The sequence below is a fragment of the Bactrocera latifrons genome, unplaced genomic scaffold (assembly GCF_001853355.1).
Source record: "Bactrocera latifrons isolate USDA-ARS-PBARC rearing strain unplaced genomic scaffold, ASM185335v1 scaffold_109, whole genome shotgun sequence".
NCBI lineage: Eukaryota > Metazoa > Arthropoda > Insecta > Diptera > Tephritidae > Bactrocera > Bactrocera latifrons.
Window position 1 is genome coordinate 215,941 of NW_017534508.1, and position 24,888 is coordinate 240,828.

A 24,888-nucleotide genomic window follows, 5' to 3' on the forward strand; every position below is an offset into this window, starting at 1 on the left:
GCGTCTTGGTCACAATTGGTAAGAACAAAAACAACAACAGAAACGCACATAATAGCAACACAAGCGGAGAAACAAGTGTTGACCAATTCAATGGGCTTAGCGGTGACGTAGACTTAGGCAACACCAACACCAACACCAACACAAACGCGGCACGGAAAAAGTACGATTGAAGCGGGGTGGGGCGCAGTGTTCTTGGGAAAGTCGTTCCCAACAATTAATTTTGTTTAACTTGTGGATATTTTTATTAGCTCTTTTCATTTCGTTTAGCAGCGCCACGACCACGACCACTCCCACTGCCATTCTCCGCCGAACACACTTCTATGCTGGATTGCTTTCGGAATGTTTGTGTGGGTGTGTGCGCGCTGTTGTTGTGCCTCGATTGCGAATTGTTGCGAATGCAAACACGCTAGCTATTGCCTTACCGGTTTTATTACTCACTTGATACTTGCCTTTAATGCCGTTAGAGCCTTTGTGGCACACTTAAAGGATAACAATTATGTAGCCGCTCAAACGGCAAAGTGGAGGAACTGAGTGGCCTAGAGAAACGGTGTACAAATGTATCTAAGGCTACATCCTTGATATAAGCGCAAAAGTAGAAAGAAGTGAAGATGGTGTCATGCATGCAATATGAGACTAGGGACTGGTTATAGAGCGTGCCTAAAAAGCTTTGCGGCTGTTTTGTAGTGGTCCAAATCTCGTTCTCTAATGATAGACGGAGCAGTAGACTGCCGACCCAAGATTAAGGCTCTTGAATCAAAGTTTCCGAATACTGTTCACATCTCCCTACCTGGACAGTGTATCAAGGTGTTTGCACTATGTAAGTCAAAGTGAGTATGAGTGACAGAAGGGAGGATACAATAGACCTTAAGATCTATCATCTATTTAAACCTCGTTAATAGAAATTTTGTATTATTTAATAGCTGGATTTATGATGAACAAATTTTGAACTAAACAATTAAACTCGTACAGTTTAATTATGGTCGTACAGTAAATATTTTCTTGAAATTTACTGAACAAAAAAATGCATATCTCTTATTGAGAAATTATATAATTTTACCCTTTTTCCCTCAAAAAGCACGCCACTGCCATCGGCTGCGAAAGCTGTACATGCTGCACGAATCAAGCCCGGTGGATAAAAATGACACAAGAATATGCGAAATGTTTAGAGAAAAACGGTAATAAATATGACATACTCTGGCAGTCATGGAAGAGTCGGCTTTATAACTCTTCGTGCATTGGCTGAGTCGTCACACAGCGCTTCGCCGCAGTTACGAGTATATACTATAAACTACGCTGAATTTCGCAATGAAAATGCCATCGAATCACGAAATGCCAGCATTTTACTTCCTGATAGTAAATGTTCCGTTATAAAGGTTGTTTTTGTAGTAAAGAAAGGAGAATAAAAACTAGAAAGTAGCACGAACAGCGACGGAGCAGGATTRACGACAGAACGCGTTTGTGCACGCGAACGTTGCAGACACGGCGCAAGCAACATCAAAGCGGACGCCAGCCACAATTCCAGGTGACTGCCTCACACACACACCCTCACACATATGCACATTTTATATGAGGGATTTCGCTGCGTACAAGCGCCGCAGTGGCACCTCTGAAGCGTGTCTGAAGTATTTGTGTCGAGCCACTAATATCCACTTTTGATAGCCAGCTGCGTGCTTCGACGCCATTTCCTCTGCCAGCGGTGGTGCAACATTGTGCGGCACTGAAGTTGCGCCATGCGTCGCGCATAAAAAGACAGGAAATTTAACTTGAAAGTTGGTAATTACTAAAGCATGCTTAAGTCCTGCCAACGGAATGCTTCAGTGGGGAGTTCTCGAGGTAGCTTCGGCCAATTTGTGGGTCAAAACTTCAAGAAAAACGAAGAAGAAGCACGCACAGTGGTGCTGTTAGCGAAAAGAAAATTAAAAATAAAGAGTAAACTACTTTATTCATCAATATATTGGGAAGTCGAAAAAACCTTTTCGTATTTTGTCAATAGATGTCGTTGCAGTCGTATATCTCCAGTGCTACCAATCACATTGTGTCATATTGTGTCATACCATATAGTGTTGGAAACTTGAGGTTTTGTAGCATTTAAAAAAGGCTGGCTACAAAAATAAGCCCGATGTTTGGGTACCACATGAATTGTCTGTGAAAAATTTAATGGACCGAGTTAACAGCTGGCATTCTTTGCTGAAACGAAATGAAATCGAACTATTTCTGAAATTATGTGCAGAAAAAAATCATGGTCCAAGCGTGGCAAAGCTCATAAAATGGTGGCAAAAGCCATGATTGACGCCTCGAAAGGTTATGTTTGAGTTTTTGGTGAGATTGAAAAGGAATCATTTACTATGAGCTGCTCCAGCCTGGTCGATCTATTGATTCTACATTTTACAGTACATAACTAATGAGATTGAGCAAGCAATAGAAAAAACGACCAGAGCTGATCAACAGAAAAGGCTTCGTCTTCCATCAGTACAACGCTGGACCACACACATCTTTGATGACTCGGCGAAAACTGGGAGCGAAAGTTTTAAAGCATCCAACATATAGTCCTGACCTTGCACCATCCGACTACCATTTGTTTCGGTCAATGCAGAACTCCCTTAACGGACTAAAGTTGGCTTCAGGAGAAGCCTGTGAAAATTACTTGTCGCAATTTTTGGCCGATAAACCAGAAAAGTTTTACACTGATGGAACTAGCGGAAAAATGGCAAAAAGTGGTCGACCAAAATGGTACATATTTGGTTCATTAAAGTTCATTATAAATATAAAAAATAAGTTGAAGTTTCATAAGAAATACGAAAAGACTTTTTCGACTAACCAATATTTTGGATTTTGTCGGCTTTGGTGCACTGTTTCGTAGTTTCCACGCAGCGATTTATCGGACTCACTTACCTTTAATATAACAAAACCCTTTGTTTGCGGGTGTTAATTGCTTATTTTCCGCATGCTTAAATAAGAGTAGCCGAGCTTAATCTTCGGTTGTTGCTTGTTATTGGTAATGTGCTTTTGCAGAAAGAAAGCCGTTAATTGCGCCAAAATATTTATACAAATGAATTTGACACACATTAAATATAATATTAGGCGAAATGATTTGTGGCATGCTTTCACGATTAAAGCAAACAGGAGTTGACACCTGAAGGCCAGCAACAGGTTTAATGCTTTGCAGGTACCTATGTACATACATATGTATGTAGTATATAATGAGAACATATACATATGTGTGTATACATATAATATCATACAGAAGAAGCACTATTATTTCCCTCTCAAACAATTTCTGGTAAAGATGATTTGGAAAAACAATGGTAACGGAAAAGAACGTTTAATCAGCGCTTCCTTCAAGGAAATTTTAAGAAAGCTTTTTTCTTTAAACAAATAAGAGTGTTTTAACGTTGCGACGAAAAAATTCGGACTCACTTTTGCAGCATAAGTTACATGGTTGCATATGCCAGCAACTAATTGCTATGCAAACTTTAGTCTCCTTCCGACTGTGTTTCCAGTAAAGTAACATACGTAAAGTGTGTTTTCGTTTGTTGAACAAAACAACCACTGCATAATCCCTTTAAATATTCGCATGTGGCATGCAACAGTTAACTATTTAAGCGGCGAAAGTTTTTTGCATTTTCTGCTTGCGTTTTGCCAAAGTTTTGTTAATAAGCATTTGCAGATTGGCTGCTCGCACACGATGTTGCCACACGAAATGCCGCCATTTCCACGAGTAAACACGCATTTAAATGCCAACTACTTCAGTCTATATTTACTTTCGACTTAATACTTGGAATTCTGCGAAATTTTTAGTTGCAACCAACTATTTGTTGAATTATATCACTCGCATATGAGGCTGAGGCTGTCGACAAGAAGTTTTGCTATTAACCAACTTCTTAATTGCACTTATGAACTAGCATTGCTTAAGCTGGCGGGTTTAACAATAAATGCGCGAAACTAACTTTTACGATGAAATCCAAATTTAGTTTGTTTTTTAAGTATTTATGAACTTTTGTGCCCGATTGCGCGAAAGCTTTAAATGCCTCATCATAGCGAGTCTCATAAAAATTGATCAAATTAATCGAATGATCGTAAAAATATTGTATTTTGGATCAAACTCGAATTCTTCACGATTGAGAAATGAAAAATCTCTTAATATTACAAAAAGAGTAGGGAAGAATAGAATAGAATCCGTAATAGGCATTCTGACAGCAATAAATACCAATAAACTACCAAAAATTTCATTTGAATCATCCAAAAAGGGAAGGTTAGGAAAGGAAGGTTAGTTAAGGATCTGTTACCCCTTTGAAATCCCAAACAGCGTAACCGATGTAGTTTGAGCACGTTCATCCTTTTTAGAACACGATCTCTTGCGCTTTGCAATCTTGTAAACCACAATTTTTGTCGCCAGACAAAATGCGCTTCAAAATTGTATAATTTCTTTGACGTTCTATGAGCATATGACAGTCGTTAAAGCGAGGAGGCAAATTTCATTCAGTCGAAACATGAGCAACCCATAGTCAAGCTTCGAAATTCATCCCAGACTTTTTATGTGTTTGTGAACGGTCGCTTTAGACACATTTAATCTTTCAGCAATCTCTCGAGTTGTTATTCGATAATTTGTATCGACCAACGACTTCATTTTGTCCACAACGACTTCAAGGGTCGTTCCATGATGGAAGGAAATTTTGGAAACCAATTTCGGCATTCTTGTTCGCTTCTAAAATACTTAAGAAATTTGTCTACAAACAAGCATTAAACTAACAGCTGTTCAATTATATAACGGTAAAACGATAAGTATGAAGTCCAGCTGACTTCTCATCAAACCAATATATACATAAATACAAAAAAGTTTAAACTAATTTCCGAAACCCTTAAGCACCTTCAAGCACTTCAAGTATTAACTACTTCAAAGGACTACAATTTTTGATATTTGCTCCTTTCATTCATCACATGTTTGTATTCATATTGGAAATTTTTTAAAGAAAATTTTGCTTTTTTCACTTTTCACAGAAGAATTAATGAAGCTGCTGCGTGCTTCCCCAATTTATGCCTTCAATTTTTGATTGATTATGGCGTAGTCAATGCCAAGTGAAACGGAAGGAATAGCAAAGAGAATTCGCGAACAAAGTTCAATACGCCATATTTGAGCAAATATTTAAAGGCTTCATGAAGCGGTCCTTTTGTGGGTCGATTAAATGTGCCGCCACCGTTTACTCAATATATAGTAGAGCGAAGTTTGACCTAATTGAAGCCATTAAAAAGCATAAACATTGACCGAGCATTATTATAGGTTGAAGTGGGTCAAAAGACCGGCATAAGAATGAATTTAATAAAAAAAGAAAAGAAAGTGAGTGTACACAAAGGAAGTGCAGTGGAAGGGGACGCCATGTTTAAACTTGAAATGGGTTTGTATACAATTTGATTTGCGGGTGAGCGGATTTCGTTGAAGTTTTTTTTTCAGCTTTTTGATTTCACAAAAGTTTGTCTGGCATTTTTTGCGGTAAAAAAGGACGGCTACAATTTCTAAAGTGGTAATATTTTAACGAATGCTCTCGTTTGAGGGTTGAGAGATCGTAAAGGACTTGCCTTAAAAGATTCTTTATCAACTGTTAACATGAAACAGCTGTTAATGTCAAACAGCTGTTAACATAAAATAGCTGTTAAAACTGTACTCGCTACCATCAGAGAGATAGCAGAGCCTCTCAATATCTCTAGTGAATCGAGTAAGCATTTTTTGGTAGATTTTTGAGACTTTTTGTAAAAATAGCGTCGAGCTTTTCAATTAAAGAAACTACGCTAAGAGATATATTACTTTTCAAAGGATAATAAAATTCATTACTCGTTTTCATTAAAAAAAAAAAAATTATAATATTATAGTACAACTCGCTAACTACGCTTTAGCTTCCGTTTTATATATATTTTAATGTAAACCATTTTATTTAAATAACTTTCGATCATTATCGCTACAACACACCCTCATTAAAAATTACTTTTATCGCTTTCAACCCGTAATATTTGTATGAATGTGCGTGCTTAAGTTAAAGAGATGTTAATTAAACGAGTCTGCACGGTGCGTGCGGGCGGAAAGCAACTTAATTAAATTTTATCCGCCGTTGGTGCACTTGACGCTTATACCTTCCAATCTCCTGATATATAATATATGTATATACTATCGAAACAGTAAGCTCGCTTTGGCATTAACGCAAACGCAGGCTCTATATACATACATACATACATACATGCATGGCACATACGTTCATACAATGTGCGCTCGCAAGCCATTCTCTGCAGCCAAAGCGCAACAATTTTGTAATTACGCCTGACAAATGCATTAACAGCAACACTGTTGACCGTTAGCCTCAACAGAAATTGCAATAATTGCACGTATGCAAATAATTGGTCGGCCTAGCAAATTGTATGTATGTATTTGTGGGTATAGCTGGTTCGTTATATTTTAAGTTCATTATCACTTCAAAATCTGTTCCGAGCTTTTTGCAGCAAATTCGGTAAATATCAGCTACAGCAGCACCCACACACACACGCATACATACATAGATAGTAATGGATTAGTATTTTCGAATAAATTCTAATTAATTCACAATATCGATATGAACGTATCACAATATTTGCACTTTCATAAACATGATTACTGACGCTGCACACGCCGCGCCGTGCCGTTTCTTCGCTGCCATTTGCTGCACAAATTGCAATTGATTGTGTTGCTTTTAAGCGTTAATTCCAAATCACATAAATAGTTTTGAGCACATGCAACGATTTAATTTCAATTGGGTAAACAAATAACTGTAAACACATCTCCCGCACAGTTATTTATGATATCTACTATCGCCTTCCTCGTTGAAGTAAGAGTGAGAAGAGCAGCAACGGTACATTTCTATGCACATTTTGAGTAACAAATTGACGGTCTTCGACGTGCTTTTGCGCTATCTAGCAAATGTGATATTGGGCTCAAAAGTTACTGTTATCGGCATGGCTGCTTTCATAACGGCGCTTCTTAAAATAATTGTTAACTTCATACCACTGCCGTCCATATCGGTATCTCTTCGGCTTATTGTGAAAATGAAGCGACATTTGTCTACTTTGGATATTTATCATGGATTTGCTTCTAATGCTTATTTCTTATCACTACCAAATAAATAAAAAATGCTGCTTATTTTTGGCTGTAAATACATTGGTGACGTTTGTGATACGAGGGTGCGTGATTACATAGGTTTTCGCGCAATATAGTGCTGAAAAAGTGAGACTGAGCTTTTTTCAACCAAAAAAATTTAATTCCGGCAAGTAAATATATAAAAAATATGTTCAAATTTGATTAGGAATACGAATATACTTTTTCGACTAAGAATATAAGAAGGGAAGACATATTTTAAATGAAATAAATCAGGTGTATTTAGGACATAATAAGCACATAGTAAGGTAAGATTATGCCAAATTTCGTGAAAGAACATTTTTCTTTGCAAAGCTATAAATAAAAAACCAAAATCTTGGATATTTGAACTTTTTACTCAAATTTTAAGGTTATGTGCAAGACGCAAAAAAATTCAACCACGCCTCTACCCTTCCTTAAGCCGCACTCAAAACGCGAGTAAATTATTTTTCATTGTTTGTTTTATATCTTTCGTTTCCCTTGAGTTTCAACTTGCTATGAATTAATTTTTTTTTACCATCTCCAAGGGCTTCTGCACTGGTCTATAAGTGTCATCGCATTTTTTACTTCAGCGAATGAGTTCTGAATCGCTGACAGTCACAGTTCGTGCCAAACCAAAGAACCCCGCAGTCATAATTTAAAGTCTGCATTATAATTTGGTAGCCCTCGTAAATTTCATAGGAGTGTTGATAAAATGCATGGAATGCCATAAATAAGCCACTTTGGGCTGGGCGTGCTGCTGATTGTAGTGAAAAAGACAAGCTCGCAGGCATTGCTAATCAAAGTTTTCTCATTAAAATAAAAAATAAATATTTTTTTGGAGTACCGACCCTGACAACATTTCTTTACTACATGAAAGTAAATATCACATTTATTTCATTGCACCTTATTATTGTGGGAAAACAACCATTAAACATTTAACTACTTTTTACAGATTTTATTTAAATATTTTGCTTCAGGTACATATTACATGTATAATTGTAGTACAACCAGCTTAGAAAAAAATTTAAAAAAATCTAAATTTTATGATTTTTCCACTTTTATTTATTTTAAAAATAAAACATTTTGAAAATTTTTTTTTACAAATTTATTGATTATCGCAGTTTTAAATAAAATAACTTAAAAAGTTATGTATTTTTAATTTTTGTTTTGAACAATATACAATATCGAATATCATTTCGAATTAAATTTGTTTCTCTAGCCCTTATGGTTTCAGTTGAATATTTATTTCAAATTTACTGTTGCTTTTATAAAGGTCGGTTAGTACAGTCGCAATACTTTCTATATGCATATGTACATATATAAATATAATAATATTCACAATAAGCTGGCAAACACAAAGCAAATTCTGTTGCAGTCCATGTTTGCGCCTAAAATTATGCTGCTTTCATAGACAGATTTGCGTAATGCGTAGATTGTGAATTTGCCAGGATCCTCCCATTTTGGAAAATAACAATGGACACAACGGTAGAGGCGTGTGTGTGTGCACAGGCCGATCTGCTTTGCGCCACCGAAGGTCAGCGAGCGGTTGGAGCGAAACAGCAATAAAACAGGCGAACAATTGCTGGAATTGAATTAAATCGGATTTGCAGCGAGTAAATTGAATTTTCATGCCAACATTTTCACTCTCAATTCGTTTGAGTGCATTAATAAATAAAAGTGTGTGCTTGTCGATTTACCGGTGAGTAGCGCTTGCCATGCATGCGTGCATGTGTGTGTGTACATATGTGAGAAATGAACGCAATTACTTGTATTAAACGCCTGTGCCGAGGTGGAAATTCTTTTGTTTTTTCACTAAAAAGCGCAATTTAAAAATGCACTGCAAATTACACAACGGAAGCTAAAACAACACTATGCACAACAACCCGTTACGTAGAGTCGGCAGCTAAGCAGCTCTATAGCGCCACCTGTAAGATTTGTTTGTTTCGAGCTGCCTTTAATTTTTTTGAGTAAAATTGCAGCAGTGTGCTTACTTTAAGCAAAAATGAATGCTGTGAATCTAAACAAACCACCTCAAAATGGTATTAAGTGCCGAAAATCGATATATGTATGTATGTGGAACTGAGTGTGACCCAGCACTTTGAATTACCCACTTTAATAAAATTAAAGTTTAATTGAGAACATTACTCTTTATGATTATCTCTGCGTACTGAGCACTTTTCGCCAACTCCCTTTCCTTTTTTTTTTTATTTTTCCTCCTCAACACTTAAACTCAGGTGCTTTCTTTTCAAATTATTTGCTTTTTCGCAAAATTACAATTCATTTAATTTGCCAAATTCGTTTAAATTTATAGCTTGAAGCCACACACGCGGGGCCGCTCTCCCACAACAATGCCGCGTTAGAGATTTGCAAAGTGCGCGTAATGAAATTCTGCAGGGTATTCTTTGCCGGCATTAATATTAAGTAGACGGGTGTCAAATTTCCATTAAAACTTGATGAGATTTGCACTCCACCCTGCTCATATTCGGCTTAGCAATCAACCGTGGATGGCATCTTGGGACTTGCTTTAAAACTTAAACACGAGTATTTGTTTGAATCGGTGAAATCGTGTGTGTGGATATGTGGAACGAAGGCGAAACAGGTGTGCACACGTATGTATGTATAAGCGAGCTCACTTGGGATACTATATGTGTACGTACTGTTACATATGTACATATGTACATACATATGTATTTTCGTATATACATATACGCAGGCATCATCCAACCGGTGCGCGTCTTTGAAGCTCAGATGAATATCCGGAACTTCTAATTACTGCGGGAATTTTCCATGAAAGGCGAACTTTGAGAATCACTACAACCGATAATTTACACGACAATAAACTGTGGGAAACAGATTTCCGTAAAACCGAAATGATGGAGTAGCAAGTTGGGGATTTTGGTATGGCTTGCATGCTCGAAGACAAAATCATCGTGACACGTACGCCTTACATTTCCTGAGTGTGCAGTTGAAGAGGCGTGAGTAGAAGGCGGAATGAGAAGAGTATTGGTAGTTAAATGCGGAGTTTTCTGGAATTGAGCTGGCAACTGACACGCCTTCAGATAGGCATTGAAATGCGCTAATTTTATATTAATAGCAAATACACATATCCACATACAAGTAATGGGTGGTTATAATAGATTTACACACTTGTATTTCTATAATATTAAAAAAAAAGATATTAAAAAATGTATTATAAAATAACATTTAAAAAAAACATTTAAAAAAATTTTACACATTTATGAAAATATTTTCGTTGCCGTCTACTTTAGTGGTATACAAATCAACACAATTGCACGAATTACACGAACAAACAAGTTGCCACATTCTATTTAAAGCAAATATTTGCGCAAAATTCCAATTTACATTTCGAGTTCTATTGACCTATAGTCAATGTTTTTGTTATTGTTGCCGTGTTTTATTTCATATTGATTGGTGAGGTTGTTGTAACAGTACTCCGAGCAAGGCCGTTGTCGTTGTTGTTGTGCTCGAATTGTACGCCAGGATGAATGTTGTCCTTGTGGTTGTTGTTGTTGTCTTTGTGTTTGTTGTTTACTCTTAAAGACAATAACACTTGACGCATCACTGGACCATTGACTACGAGAGGCTGAGGAGCAGCCACTAAAAATACACACACACACATACTTATGTATATATATATACATTTTCCTTATTTACATACCCATGAGAGGGTTAAATGCCAGAGGAATACCCCTGCAGTCAAGTACATTCGAATATAACTGTATGGCAGTTGAAGTACAAGGCAAAATTAAATAATAACACACATTGTCAAATGTCAAAGTTTTATTGACACACACAGCAGAATCAGCTGGAATGTTTTTTCAAAGAGCTTATTCTAAATAAATTTGAGTGAATAATTAATTATTTATTAACAACTACTTTTATTTATTTTTGCTCTTGCACAGTTTAAGTTACTATTTAGTAATTGTTTATGGCAAAAATTACTATTTCATAATCGTGATTATTTGTTAAGCGAACTTGCAGGAGCAGGCTATTCAAGAGACATGTTCTCACATGTTCACTGCAAAACGGTATCACACCTGCAAGCTTTGCATTCTTGAATGCATGTGATTATATTTGCATAGAAGTAAAAATATGCCTAAGAAATCAGACTACATACTGAACTACTGGCGAGCTAGCCGACATAAGCTATATATGTATGTATATACATATGTATGTATTTAAATATGTAAGTGGTCAGCAGCAAGAGCTTTGCGGTCCCAATAACCGCTTTGCGTGTGAAACGGCGCTTTCCCACGAAAAAGTAACACAAGTCGGAAATTGGCAATGAAGAACTGCGAAAAATATTAAAAGCCAAAAGTCAAGTAATGATATAAAAATTTTGTTTATTGACTTTACGTGTCAAGGATAATGAAATTGGGATAAATGCGACAAAATGTAAAAGGACAATCGCTCGTAAATTGCACACTTAAAGTAATGGGGAGATATTTTTTGTATAGACGTAAGTGCGGCATGACGCCTGTTTCTTAAAGCGGCAAATTGGAACATTGTTTTCGAGTAAGTAAAGCTTAACTGTATTATGTATAGCATTAAAGTGCTAAAAATGAAATTGTCGCGTTTTTACTAAAAGCTTTTCACTTATGCTTTGTGACGTTCTCTACACCTTAGCCTTAATCTTCGTTTTTTCGACACACACATTGAAGGATATAAGCGACGCCAAGCAGTTAATATCACAATGTACAACGAACTGAAAAACTGGCATAAACTTAAGTGAAAATCAGGAAAATGTAAGGGAAAACATTGACTTAATTTCATTTTATGTGATTTTCAGTTCAAATTGCACCAGCGATGAATGAAAGGTTCACCCTTTTTTTAATAACGAAGCCCATTTTTATTAAAAACTAATGAGATTAATAAGTACATACATATAAAAGACATTAAACAGTTAAATAATCCGTTTTTTTTCATATTGAAGGCATTCATGAGCGTTTACGCACAGAAATTTTCTCCTTAACTATTAAAAATTATTTCTACTTATGTTAGACTTATATGATAACAAACTACCAAAAACAAAAAGTTTAAACATATTTTTCCGTTCCTCAGTTTGGTATATTTTACTTGGCATTTTCGATTTGGTTAGTTTCATACTAAATTACTAATCCTACTGCGACTAAATAATAAGGAAAGTATAAAAATGATCACTCTCTCTCTTTGTGAGATCTTTATGGCGTTTTTTGCACGATATTGGTTTTATTCCATCGCCAGACTGTACCATCATCACATACATAGACCAGGACACTGGAATCACGTGAGAATGCCACTTGCCTCACAGGAGAATTACATTTCAAATTATTTAGCGTACTCGTGTTTGTGTGCCCAGGGTCACTGGGATCGAGTTCCCACACGTACACTTTACCATGCTGATTTCCCAATGCAATTATCTTGTGACACGGATTAAATCCGAACCGAACAAACCATATTTCACATTCATCATAGTCAAATTCGGCGATAATGGTGCATGACGGGTCATTGGGTTTGAGTTGCGGCAATCCTTGATGCAGCTGTCCGGGTTTCCAGCAAATTATGGAATTCTCGCATGATTTAGATAGGACGAAATCGCCAAACCATTGCACACAATCCACATAGTTTCGATGTATATCTCGTGTGGAGAAATCGGGGAAGTGCTGCATTATTGTTGGAAAAGGCCTCTGTGATTTATTTGGATTGAATGTTCGCGAAAATTCGATTTTCTCTTTAAAATCTTCTGTATTTATACACCATAGTTTTAAAGAGTGATCCATGCCACTGGACATAATACGTTCGCCACGATAATCAAAATCGATAGAAAGCACCTCATCACGGTGACCTTCCACACCACCAAAAATTGCTATACACACGTGCGATTGTGTATTCCAAAGGCGTATTGCATGGTCTTTACTACCAGATAATAAGAGATGCGGCTGTCGCGGATGATATTTCAGTTCGTTAATGGCTTGCCCATGGCCAATGTAGTTGCCCACAGTTTCATTTTTTTGCACATCAATAACCCGAATCACACCACGATAACCAGCCGTGGCTATCAGGGGTAGTGATGTTTTAATGTCGTATGACCAAGCACATGTGTAGAACACCTCGTCCGGCTGAAGTTGAAGGAGATTGATTACTTTCTAGCTAGTATTCGAATGATAAATGCATTAACTTACATCCGGGTCGGCGTAACACATGAGCAATTTTATACCACCTTGGCGTGGACACTCATAAATAGTGCAGCGGTTGCTACCTGCTGTGGCGAATATAAGCGGCTGATCGTTCCCCAACCACTGATTGAAACTAATACCGAAAATCGCCTGTCCATGATTTTCCTTCACATGATAACTAAAACAAAATAAAATTACATGATGCAAACAAAGCAGTTTGTATGTCTGACGCAAATCAGCTTACTCATATTTATATGCAGGTTTACGTGCTTTTGATTTGTTGCTACGCCTATGACCACGAGATCGCCGTGTGGTTGGTGATTTGCTGCGAGAGGTATTATTAGTGCTGACGCTGGCTGTGTCATCCTTTGAAAATGCAATTTTAACAATATATATATGAATTATTTCGCACAATAATTGGAACTAACTTACACCGCACGAATCTTCACTGTTTTCACCATGTACACTGTCTTTTGACGTCACTTTGTCACTTTTAACCTTAGACATTTTACATGTAACAAATAACAAATTAACGCTATGTTTATCGAATAATAATTTAAATACGTTAATTTAAAGAATTAAACACGTTTTCTAATTATTGACCGGTGCTCACTTGTTTGTATTTTGGCGGCAACTTTTTGGCTGTCAAATATCGATGTCAGCTGAGCGAACCTGGCTACGTTCACAGCTCACGAGTTGTGCAGGGTTGCACGCTGAGCGAGAAATTAATATAAAATACAGCGCGCCCGTCATATAGTTGTATTAATATATTAATTATGAAATTGCTTATTATTGCGCATGCAACGTAATTGCAAGACGAATTGTTTGTTATACGGTCGAAGTTGTTTTCAGTACAGCACAGTATATTATATAGATTAGGATCAAACCGGCAAATTCACATGGACATAATATATTATTTTGATCTTTGCAAAAAACAAAAAAAAAGTAAGTTCACCCTGTATGGACTATGGACATCTGCTTTTATTATTTTCTGAAATAAAAAGTATTTTATTTTAGAGTCGGTTCCGTTTTAACTTTGGCTGGGTGCTTATATGTTTATAATATTAAAAGAATTGGTTAGTTTCTTGCTTGTAGAATGAGTTATACACTTATGTATGTATATCCAAGAGCTGGATATGTACAATTTCTTAAAAATAACACATTTAATAAAAAATACACACACATTCTTAGTTGTAGAACATGCAATAAAAATTGTACAAAGAACTTTCATAAAATCGAAAATTAGGCTGAAATGAATACTGAATGCAATAAAGCATGCTTTAGGTTCTGAGGGAAGTCTTAAATACCTAAAAAAGTGTGCAATTGACAATAACTCTCGAGGAAAAGTGTTATATGTTAGAGAAGCTTTGCACAAAGTCGCACAGAATGAAAGGTGTAAGACAGTTTTACAGATGGATAGGAGAAGATAGAGTTCATAAATGGGACGTACACAAAGGAGGTAGACAGAGACGCAGCGGTTTGCGACAAAGAGATCAATGCAGTATTTTACAGAATATGTTGTATGGTGTTTGTTGTTGTATCGATTTAAATACGAGTATATTGCTTAACGGTTAATTTGGTAGTGTGTCTGAATTAAATTGAACAACTAAACGAACAAAACGGGTTTCTTGGTTATTCGTTAAAGAAAATCTACGAAATCTGCTATGTAAAAGAATTCAGTAAATACAAATTAGTTAAACAACGAAAGCCATATAAATTAGTGTCAACAACAAATTTGCAAAAGTTCATAAAGTTATTTGATCTTATGTACGTTTTATTCGTCGACGACATGGACCTCGCCCAGACCGGTGTGCGCAGGCGCCTTTGCCTCTGCATGGTTGCTTTATTACTACTACTGCTACTACTGCTGCCGACACTCTGACTACCACCGCCGTCACTACACTGTTTATCGCTTTTACTCTCCGCAAAGCTAACCTTAGCTGTGCTGGTGGTCGACGTATCTGCCGCTACGTCCGCAGGTTTGGAGCTGTCGTGCACAGCTGTTTCTGCTGCTAGTTCAGTGGCGTTCGCTGCGACAGGTGTTTCCGTTTCCGCTTCCGTTTCGGCTGCAGCTTCTGCCTCGGCATCGGCTTCCAAAATCGTATCCGGCGGTCCGGTGGGTCCGCTGTGCGTTTGCGGCACCAATGTCACACCTTTGGTGCGGCTGTCGATGCTGGTTTGATTGTCAAATGCATTGCTTTGTTGTTGCTGTTGTTGGTCATCAGCGCGTGAACAACAACTATTGCACAAATTGTTGTTATCCTGATTGCTGTGACCACCACCACCACCAGCCTCACCAGCACAGCCATGTTGCTGGTGTCCGCACCGGCTACAACAACTGCCGCTACAGCATTTATGCGCATCGCCGCCCTCACGCGTCTCCTGACTGTCGACGTGGTTCGTTATATTTACAGTTACGGTTATGTGTTTAAACAGACGACATTTTCATTTTCAGCAGTGTGCAGTGAGTAATAGCAACAGCAACACACACAGAGAGCAAGGGGGGCGGACAGCAGTTGTCCGTTTTTTTGATAGTAGAAAGAGCGGAATTTTGTGTAAATTTTCCCAGAGATTTTTTTCATTTTCAAAAATGTTTGTGTTTTTTTTCAAAGAGAGCGCAGAAAGAGAGAAAAGAAATTCAATTAATGCTTTTAATATAAAATAAAGAATAATAAAATGTTTTAACAGATCGCTTGGGTTGTTAGTAGAGAGGGTGTTACAGAAACGTTTGAGGTTTAATTTTTTTTTTTTGACGACATCATATCGCTATTATTATATTGAAATTACCGTTACACTATAACAAAATACTCTATTAAAAAAAAAACTGATCTTGAGAGATAATAAAATAATATTTTGTTCTTGATTTCGTCGTTTCTAAAGTTTAAGTGTTATTTGAGTTAATTGTTCTTGCATCGATAAAAAAGAATTCTTATATCGAAAGAGAGTATTTTAGGACTATATTTAAGACCTCTTTATCCTAGTCACTTTATTGTAAATATTTTCAGGGCACATATAAAATATAATTCATTAAATAGGCCCTTTTTTCTTTACATAAAATTTTGATTAGTTGGATAGATTTTTTACAGATCTCTTACGAAGCAATCAAAATAATTTTATTAAGTTTCTTAAATCCAATTGAGTAAGCTTAACAATTCGCGTTTTTAATTTAACTACCTTAAATATATGCTCATTGGAATCCTATCCGTATATTTTCTAGTTAACATACCAAACTATAATGAAGACTGTCGTAGTTAAGTATTGTAAAAGCTTAAATTTCTGCTTCCTCGAAATATCCTACACAGATAGTCCTCCTTGTACTTTTTTTTTATAATTTTGAGCCTTGCATACATATTTACATTTAGATGCTCGTCCAAATATTTGCTCTTTGTTCCACAGGCTGCCTACCTTTCGTCTCCAGTTTGTGTGCTTAACAATTCCTATCCGTTTATTCAACAAACAATAATGGGAACAATGAGGCACGTAAAGCTGATGTTGAACTAACACAATACTTAGTATTTATGGATGAGCGATGCATATGTACATATGTACAAACGAGCATGTGTGTGTGTTTATGGTATGCTGATGTGCGAGTATGTTCACGTCGACGAGACATTATGTGGATGCGGATGTGGAAATAAGTTGGTCCTAAAGTATAGAAAGGTTGAGAGAGCAGGGCACGAGAAAAGTGAATGCCATTTCAGAGATAGACAGGGCGGTTTAAGTATGTAAGTAGCGCGACATAAAGCATGTCTGCTGCATAGAGAGAAGTCCGGAGCGGCTTATATTGATTAGGAAGGATGAATAGACAAGGCGAAAATAGGGGCATGCGGCAACTTGTGGCCTGTCCGTTGCTGTACAGGTATCCACAGAGGAGTTCCGAAAGCTATCGTAAAAACTAATGAAAAATTTCCACCGATAAATTGCTTTTGTTGAACTTTTCTTTTACATTATTCACTAACACATATATCAATTTAGTTAAAGATAAGATATTGCTATGTTGAAAATTTTGATTTTTTGCTCGAAGAACGTGCACATACGGAGAAGGTGACCGCACTACTTACAACAGCGCAAGTAACTAGCTAAATTGGCGGGCAATTATGTAACTTGCTCATGTACGTCTATTCTATGCAACACGAAAAAGTTTTTACTATAGCATATTGACAAAAAAGAGTTCAGATAGCGAAAACACATTTAATAAATTTGAGTGCCTTTAAGTGGACAGTGATTGTCAGATGTAGTATAATTTAATTATCTAAAAACGCATTTTTCTCAACTTTCTTTGACAGTCAGAACGTTGTCAAAACTGCCTGTGGTCAGCGCCAATCCATGGATGAGATTTATTCGAATTTCGTGCAGTTTTGACAAAACTCTACCGACTTTCATCATTGCACACATACAGTCACATACATATACAAAAGAAACGATAAATTGAGATTTCATGGCATTGACTAGGAGAATCGAAACAAATGTCTATTTAAATAATTGATAGGGGCTCAGGCCGCTAAATATATTATAATTAGATCGCTTGCACTAATGGATGCTTAATTGTGGGCTAATTTAGTTAGATTGCTAAATGATGCCGGCATTCGCTATGAGTTAAAAAAATGAATGAGAAATGAGAAAAAAATTGAGTCAATATTTGTTGGAAATTTTTGTATATTTCAATAGAAAAATTAAATAAAAATTGTTTAAAATATTTTACTAAACTTTTATTTGAAACTTTGTCAAGGCAAAGATGTATTAAGAGCTTCGCTTTAAAACCGGTTACTTTCCAACAAATTTCAATTAAACGTTTTCTCGTAAAACATGTTTTTGTCATCATGAATGGTAGTATTACTGCTTATAAAATGATGGATGAATGAGTGTAAGTGATGCTCCAAATGACTCGAGAATGCACGCTTGATGAGAGAACACAAAAGTGTGATGCAAGCTAATGAGAGTAGACATCTAGTTTATGTATCTATATACACTTAACTGGTCCTTTAACTATATGCCACTAAGATAGTTACACATATCCTTTTGAGGTTATGAGCGAAAGTAGAACACTTAAAGGCTTTCATATTACATTATAGTGGTGATTAGAAGTGCCAATTATATAGTAAATCAATAAATAAACATTCAAAATATATATTTTTATAAAATACAAAAAGTCGGGATGGAACTAGGCAACGCTATTTCGCCTGTATGCGTGTGAATGTATAAAGTAAACAGACACTTACTCTGCGTTAGAAGTTTGAGCGGTAAGTTTGGAAGAAGATCCCCTTATGGAACATTCATTTGAAGTAGTTGATCTTCTTCACGATGGAGATGGAGAGAAATTTAGGTGAAAAATTTCGAAATTACAAAATTTGTTTGTGTAGTACATTGAGTACAAAAAAAAAAAGAAGCACATTATGAATGATAACAGTACATTCAGTTGTATGACTATATATGTATGTGACACCTAGTAAAGTACCAATGAAAGGACAATTTCACACTTAAATTACAAAAGTTCAACCACTGAGTGAAAGCGCTTATTTTCTATAACGCTGTATAACGGTTTTTCGTAGAATTGCAAATACACCTGTTCGCTTTTTTTTTTAAATAAAAGACAATCACTACATGATTTCTCAAATACGATTAACACTTATACATAAATATAAATGAGCTGATGAACAACAAACACAAGTGAAGGAATGAAATACGATGAAGTGAAAGTTCGAGGCTCCAAAAAGTGAAGTGACATATACAGTGATAAAAATGCTTATATTTCACCTATTGATATAAATATTTTCTTCAAAGTTTGTTTAATATAAACGCCAGCTCCTACTCTGCCTACTGATGTATTAAGCAGGTGATCAAACTCGCTCTTTGCAACACTCTAAGCGCTTGCTTGCGCTACTAAAAGCATGGAAGCCGGTGGCCAATCAGCTGTTGTGATTCTCGCAGCAAAATAATTTCCTTTCGATAAGAACTCAGAAATCCTAAAGCCAATTTTTAACTGCTTAGATATACATATATGGTGAAAGCGGAGCGTTGATTTAACTACTTGGGTATATTGTTTTATTGATATAAGTGTATAAACTTCTCATTACAATGATGACGAGATGCAGGGCTTTTGGTGTAAATAATTGTGGACAAAGCTGTATGTATAAACCCATAACTGCGTCGACAAAAAATAATCAGCGATTACCACAAATTTCTAAAATAATCACCTTACTGTTCTATTCTTTATGAAATTTTTAGAAACTATAATTCTTTTTCGATAATTGTTATGACCTATTCCATGTAGATCGCTTTTTTCGCAAATGTTGGCTAACAAGTTTAGATCTATATGTCTATTAATTTACTGTCATCTGGTCTACGTATGAAACACTGTTGAATTGTGGGTCATGGCAGTCGCTCTAGGCTAACTGGACAGCCCTTTAGTCATCTGATTTTAAGAGACCAACTTGCAACAAAATACTTACTTGGACTCGTCGAGGAAGACGGCTTCGAGAACGCGTGCCGCATAATGAAGGTTGCGTTGCAAGACGTCGTTCGAAATATCGCCAGTATTTAACAAATGCAATAAGCAGCGCAATCTGTCAAAAAAGTATTAGAAAAAAATTAAATTTAGACTTTTTAACCTTTGAAATCTTGAAGGTAACGCTGAATATATGTAGAGGGTTTGTCTGGAAAGTTATTGGACTGATTCGATTTCAAAAAATTTATTGAACCGATAGTTGCAATTCTTTAAAACCTTTCAAAATAGGCTACCTCTACATCGGTGCAGCGCTGCCAGCGGTATTTCTAAGCGTTGAAGGCGTCACGGAAGGTATTCTCCGGAATGCTGTTGCTTGGATCTTCTCTGTCGTTTCAAAATGCTTGCTTTCATTGGACTTTTCAGGCAAGGAAACAAAAAAGTTCGGGAGGCCACATCTGGGCCTTGCTTAAGCAACTGTTCACAAGAAAGGCGGTGTGAGCCAAGGCGTTGTCGTGGTGCAACTTTCAATGCCTTTTCAAACCCAATTTATCTTTCGTTTGAGTCTCTTGAGGACTTCCACGTAAAACTTGGCGTTGACTGTTTGTCCAGGAGGAACAAACTCATTCGTCCCTTTTTTGGTATAGGAGACGCCGATGTATACGACTCGAAACACACCACTCCTTACTAAAGCAACATTTGGGTAAGCCTAATTGATTATATCAAACGTCTCAGAATATAGAATTGTGTATCTCTGCTCTAAAATGTTTGTTTCTGCGCGCAAAATTTTTGTTCTGACTCTCGAGGTGCTCGGAGACAACTAACCAGCCGCTACATCGTTAGCTAGGAACGCCCTCTATCTAATCCAGTCGTTGCGCGCACGCTCCGAAGTACAGTCGCGGCGGAAAACAATCAGTCCTATTACTTTCCGGACAATCCCTGTCTGTATGCTCTTGTAATTGGAATGACAGAAAGAGATTAGTGCAATTTCGTTGTTGAAATTGGGTTTCCTAGAACCTGACCATACTTATTGCAATATTTAAACGTCATGACACTCACCTCACTGCCGCTTTATCGCAAGCGTCCGGTGTATCGACAGCTGGTAAGTTTTCCGTGGCCAAGTCTAGGCTCGCGCATTTATCTTCGCTAGCTCCGCGTACGCCCGCGCTATTAGTTTCGTCGTTCGGTGAACCCGGTGCTGGTGCTTGCATTTTGTTGGCGGTGGCTAGGCTGCTGTTGGCGGCGCTGTTAAATGTATTGCTTGTGCTACTAGTGGCCGAGGCGGCGTTATTGCTATTGCTGCTGGCAGCGGCGTTGTCGGGCGCGCCCACTGGCGTTGCCGTAAAATTGTTACGCTGGTGTTGTGCTGAGTTCCCAATGGCTGGAACGTGCTTCGGTGTGGTGGTATTTGCAGTAAAGTTCGGTTCCACTTCAATATGTCGCTCGCTGTTACTAGATCTTCTGGTATCGTTTGCGGCGCGATTGTCTGTGCTTGTTGCCGTTGGAAAATTGCTTGGTGTTTGCTGGCTCCTCCTGTCGCTGCCGCTCAGCAGTTGAGCAGCTAAGTCGGGAGCTATGCCGTCAAATGGTTGTTGTTGTGTATGCAGTTGCTGCTGCGTTGAACCACTTATAGGTGTTGTTGCAGCCGTAGATGGGGATGTGAGAATGCCTGGTTGCTGTGCATCTAACTGTATGAAGCTCTTGCGGCTATTAGAACGTCGTACAATGGTGAGAGAGCCGTGCCCTGTCAAGGAAAAACAATATTTACACATTGAATAATATTGGAAAGTGACATAAATATATATGCATATTTTGAGTATAATAACGCATACAACTTTTGGAATTTTATGTATATTAGCTTTGGTTTGCAAGTGTAAGAATATGCTGCGCAAGAAAGCTTTAAAGGGTAGGTTCATGAACTGTGTTGTGTTTATGCTCGTTTGAATTGAGCAGCCACGCTTCACAGCTTGCTCGAGTAGGCAGAGAGCCCGACAAAAACACCTCAAGCCATGCCGTCACTCGAACATAACGAAGCAAAAAGTAAGCACGGATAAATACGAATGTTTATTGTTGCTTTAATGATAAAACAGTCTGGATCTGCATAAATGGCTTTTCAAATATTGGCTTAGCATGTTCTCCTATGAGTGCGGGCAATGTCCGGTGTGTTTAACGTTTGTACCTACTGACGACAGTCTTACTCCATGGCGCTCTAAAGCGCAGCGGGTCATATCAATGCATTGATCAGGGCCCTGAAAATGCCCAGTATTTCATTACCAATTGTCAGTCTTAAATGGACACATTAACCATCTTGGTAGGCTTCGAGGCCCGTGAAAAACCTCTGCCGTACTTTGGGTCTGGCATCCGGTTGCATTGCAACTCCATATTCAACTGACAAAGTGTCAGTTATTACCGTATTTGGGTTTTAACCATAACTACCACGATACTCCCTGAGGGCTCAGTCCGCATGAGCAGGTTGGAGCGAACTCGAAGGGCCCAGTCTGCGTAGCCGAAGCTACTACCAGATGAGCTTCTATACAGCTCTGGGTCATACACACATCACTCATACAAAAACTAAGCCAAATTCCCAGCTAAACGCCTTCGCCGCTTAAACAACTCACGCGCAAACGATTCTAACTGTTCGGTATTCCGACTAGTGGAGATCACACCACTAAGCTCTAATCGCCCATCAGTCCAGCTAATCCCCATATCACGTTGAGCGCGGGCAGAGACAAGAAAGCAAATCGTGATAAGAGTTGTAGTTTCAGTAAACTGTCAAATTTACTTGGAAGAAGGCAAGGGAGAAACACCTCGGCAGTTTCTGCACGCTCTCCGGTTTTAGGTTCACAGATATCGTTCAACCGATGCCAAGTCGGATATAGACGACTCAACATAGTTTTGATGGACTTAAAGCGCTTCGTCAGCCGATACACAAAGATCAAAAAATTACGGGTGCCTCAACTGTCTATGTCGGACCTCCCTGATCTCTTTCTCCATTTTTCAAATGAAGGATTTTCAATTCGCTCGATTTATGCATTTTTCTTCACTTCAGTAAATATTTTGTGATACAAATTGAGTAACCCAGCTCAATCAACGTGCTGGTATGAAACCCGCCCACAATCATGTAATTCTAACGATTGCTCGATTCCCCTTCGGGAGCCGTGCACAAATCAAACATTTCCCTTTGCACTTTGCATTTATGCTTTTGTTGTGAACTCCTCTTAAAGCGCTTTGTTTGTTTGCTTGTGCATGTGTGCGTGCATGCATACACCGCACAAAACCACTTACGGGCCGCCAAATTACAAGAACGCCTAAAGTGGGCGGCCCTGTTTACATTACACATTACGTATTCTTTATTTCTTTGCGGCTTTCACTGCGTACTATTTGCTGGCCCCAAAGAAGATTTATATTTATTTTATGCCGCTTCACTCTTTGGTGTTGTAGAAATTCATGCTTTCGGAATTGTGTGCTGTAAAAGAGGTTTGCTGGCCGGCGGCGCGGTGTATACGCCGCAGTATGCTAGCCTATGAATGCAAGGATTTTGCTTGATTTGTTGTGGGAGAGAAAAGCAGAGTAACAAAAAGAGCTAGACAAGTTTTTTTTTTTAGGAAATTCTTTCATTCATATATTGTGACTTGTAGATCTAGCAAGGTGGTCGTAGGGATGGGTGTGAAAAAGCTTACAAATATATATGTATTTCTTAGCTTCAAAAATCAGTACACTCACTTCCAATTTGACCATTGATGGTCACACTCTCAACGGTGCTGCTTGCGCCGCAAACTGTTGCGCTTGTTGTAGTGCTGCTTATTTCCTCACTTGTGTATAAGCCTCCCGCTCCTAAACCGCCGCTTATTAATCCGGCTGAACTGCTGCCAGTGGGACTGTCTGCCTTTGCGCGTCTTTCACCTGTCACACTGCCACTTGTTGAGCCAATCGACGGTGTATTGCCGACGGTGGGTAGATCGTCTCGTTCACGCTTGGTCAAACTCTCCGGTGTGCTGGCCACTGCCAAAGAGACAAAGAAAATTATGCAATTAATTACTTTGAAAAATTATTTATAATATTACATAATCGCAATAAACTCATCAGTTCTGAGTTTTTGCACTTAAATATTGTTGTGCACCTAAAAGTGGAGGTTCAAATTAAATTTTAGATTTTTAGGGAATTTTATCAGTAGTAGTAGGCTAGTAGACTTGAACTTGGTCAAAAATAAAATCCTTAAATTTCGCTTAAAATTTCTCTAATTTATTCTCTCCTGGGATTTGCTTGATATCATTGCCAAGGTTTACAGGCCATGCGCGGTTAGAACCCACAATTGAGCTCCTCAAATTACTCAAACGTATAAGATTAAAATCACGTAAGACCCAAATTTGTTTGGGCGCTAATTTCACATAACTGTGATTTAGCAAGAAAGGAGTACGTTTTGAAGAATTGATTATTAACTACATGACCCTCATCACAAAAGTAATTAGAAACTATGAAATCAGTAATCAGTGGGATCCTCTTAGATAAGTAAGTAAGTGATTTCACAGCGTGACGTAACGTAACTTAACGTAAAAAAACGATTCTACTTTGTAGCAACATGTTGCAAGACTATAAAAATTTCCACGAAAATTAAATAAATATTTATATAATTTATACCCGTGCATATTATATATAAATATAAATAAATATTTAAACATTTTACACCCACAAATACATACTTATGTACATAGCAGGAGCGGATATTTAATTTTGGTTTGCGAGCATCGGCTACTTAAGACTCTTCAAGTGCTGATTAGTTGCCAAAGATTACTAGCTATTCGAAAAGTTAGTTCTTCGGGTATAAATAAAGGGTGACTCAGATACAAATATAGAAAATGATGTCAAAAATTGCGAAATCGAAGCAGTCAGCTTTTGTTTTCGTTAAATAAAGGAACACTCACAAACGTTTTTACTACTTTAATCCTCGGTTACTAACTCGGATAGTATATCCTCGCAGCCTTTCTTCCTTTATTTCACGATTAGTAAATTCGAAACCATTTTCAATATAAAATAACTTTGTTTTGACCATTCCAAGCGTTATACGCACCCATTAAGTTATCAGCGGCGGAACTGATAAAACGGTAGCCCGTCAGCAGGCAAACCATTCTTGTCAA

General features: G+C 37.6%; 2 protein-coding genes across 3 annotated transcripts in view; both read right to left on the bottom strand.

Moving 5' to 3' along the window:
- Positions 1 to 24,888, bottom strand: part of LOC108971534 (calcium/calmodulin-dependent 3',5'-cyclic nucleotide phosphodiesterase 1C) — a 74,381-nt gene that overhangs the window by 12,394 nt on the left and 37,099 nt on the right. The window contains exons 2-5 of one of the 2 annotated variants that reach the window (XM_018937666.1): positions 23,477 to 23,755; positions 20,813 to 21,497; positions 19,761 to 19,874; positions 15,083 to 15,697 (exon numbers count right to left, since the gene is read on the bottom strand). In XM_018937666.1, coding sequence (XP_018793211.1) covers positions 15,083 to 15,697; positions 19,761 to 19,874; positions 20,813 to 21,497; positions 23,477 to 23,755 — 1,693 coding nt within the window. The remainder of the gene's footprint in view (positions 1 to 15,082; positions 15,698 to 19,760; positions 19,875 to 20,812; positions 21,498 to 23,476; positions 23,756 to 24,888) is intronic. The other variant, XM_018937673.1, reaches the window with a different exon arrangement.
- LOC108971556 (polycomb protein esc) lies at positions 12,017 to 13,922 on the bottom strand. Its single transcript, XM_018937710.1, has 4 exons — positions 13,744 to 13,922; positions 13,556 to 13,677; positions 13,318 to 13,489; positions 12,017 to 13,254 (listed from the first exon to the last, which is right to left on the bottom strand). Exons 1-4 carry the CDS (start codon positions 13,816 to 13,818, stop codon positions 12,337 to 12,339), a joined length of 1,287 nt encoding a protein of 428 aa, XP_018793255.1. The 5' UTR covers positions 13,819 to 13,922; the 3' UTR covers positions 12,017 to 12,336.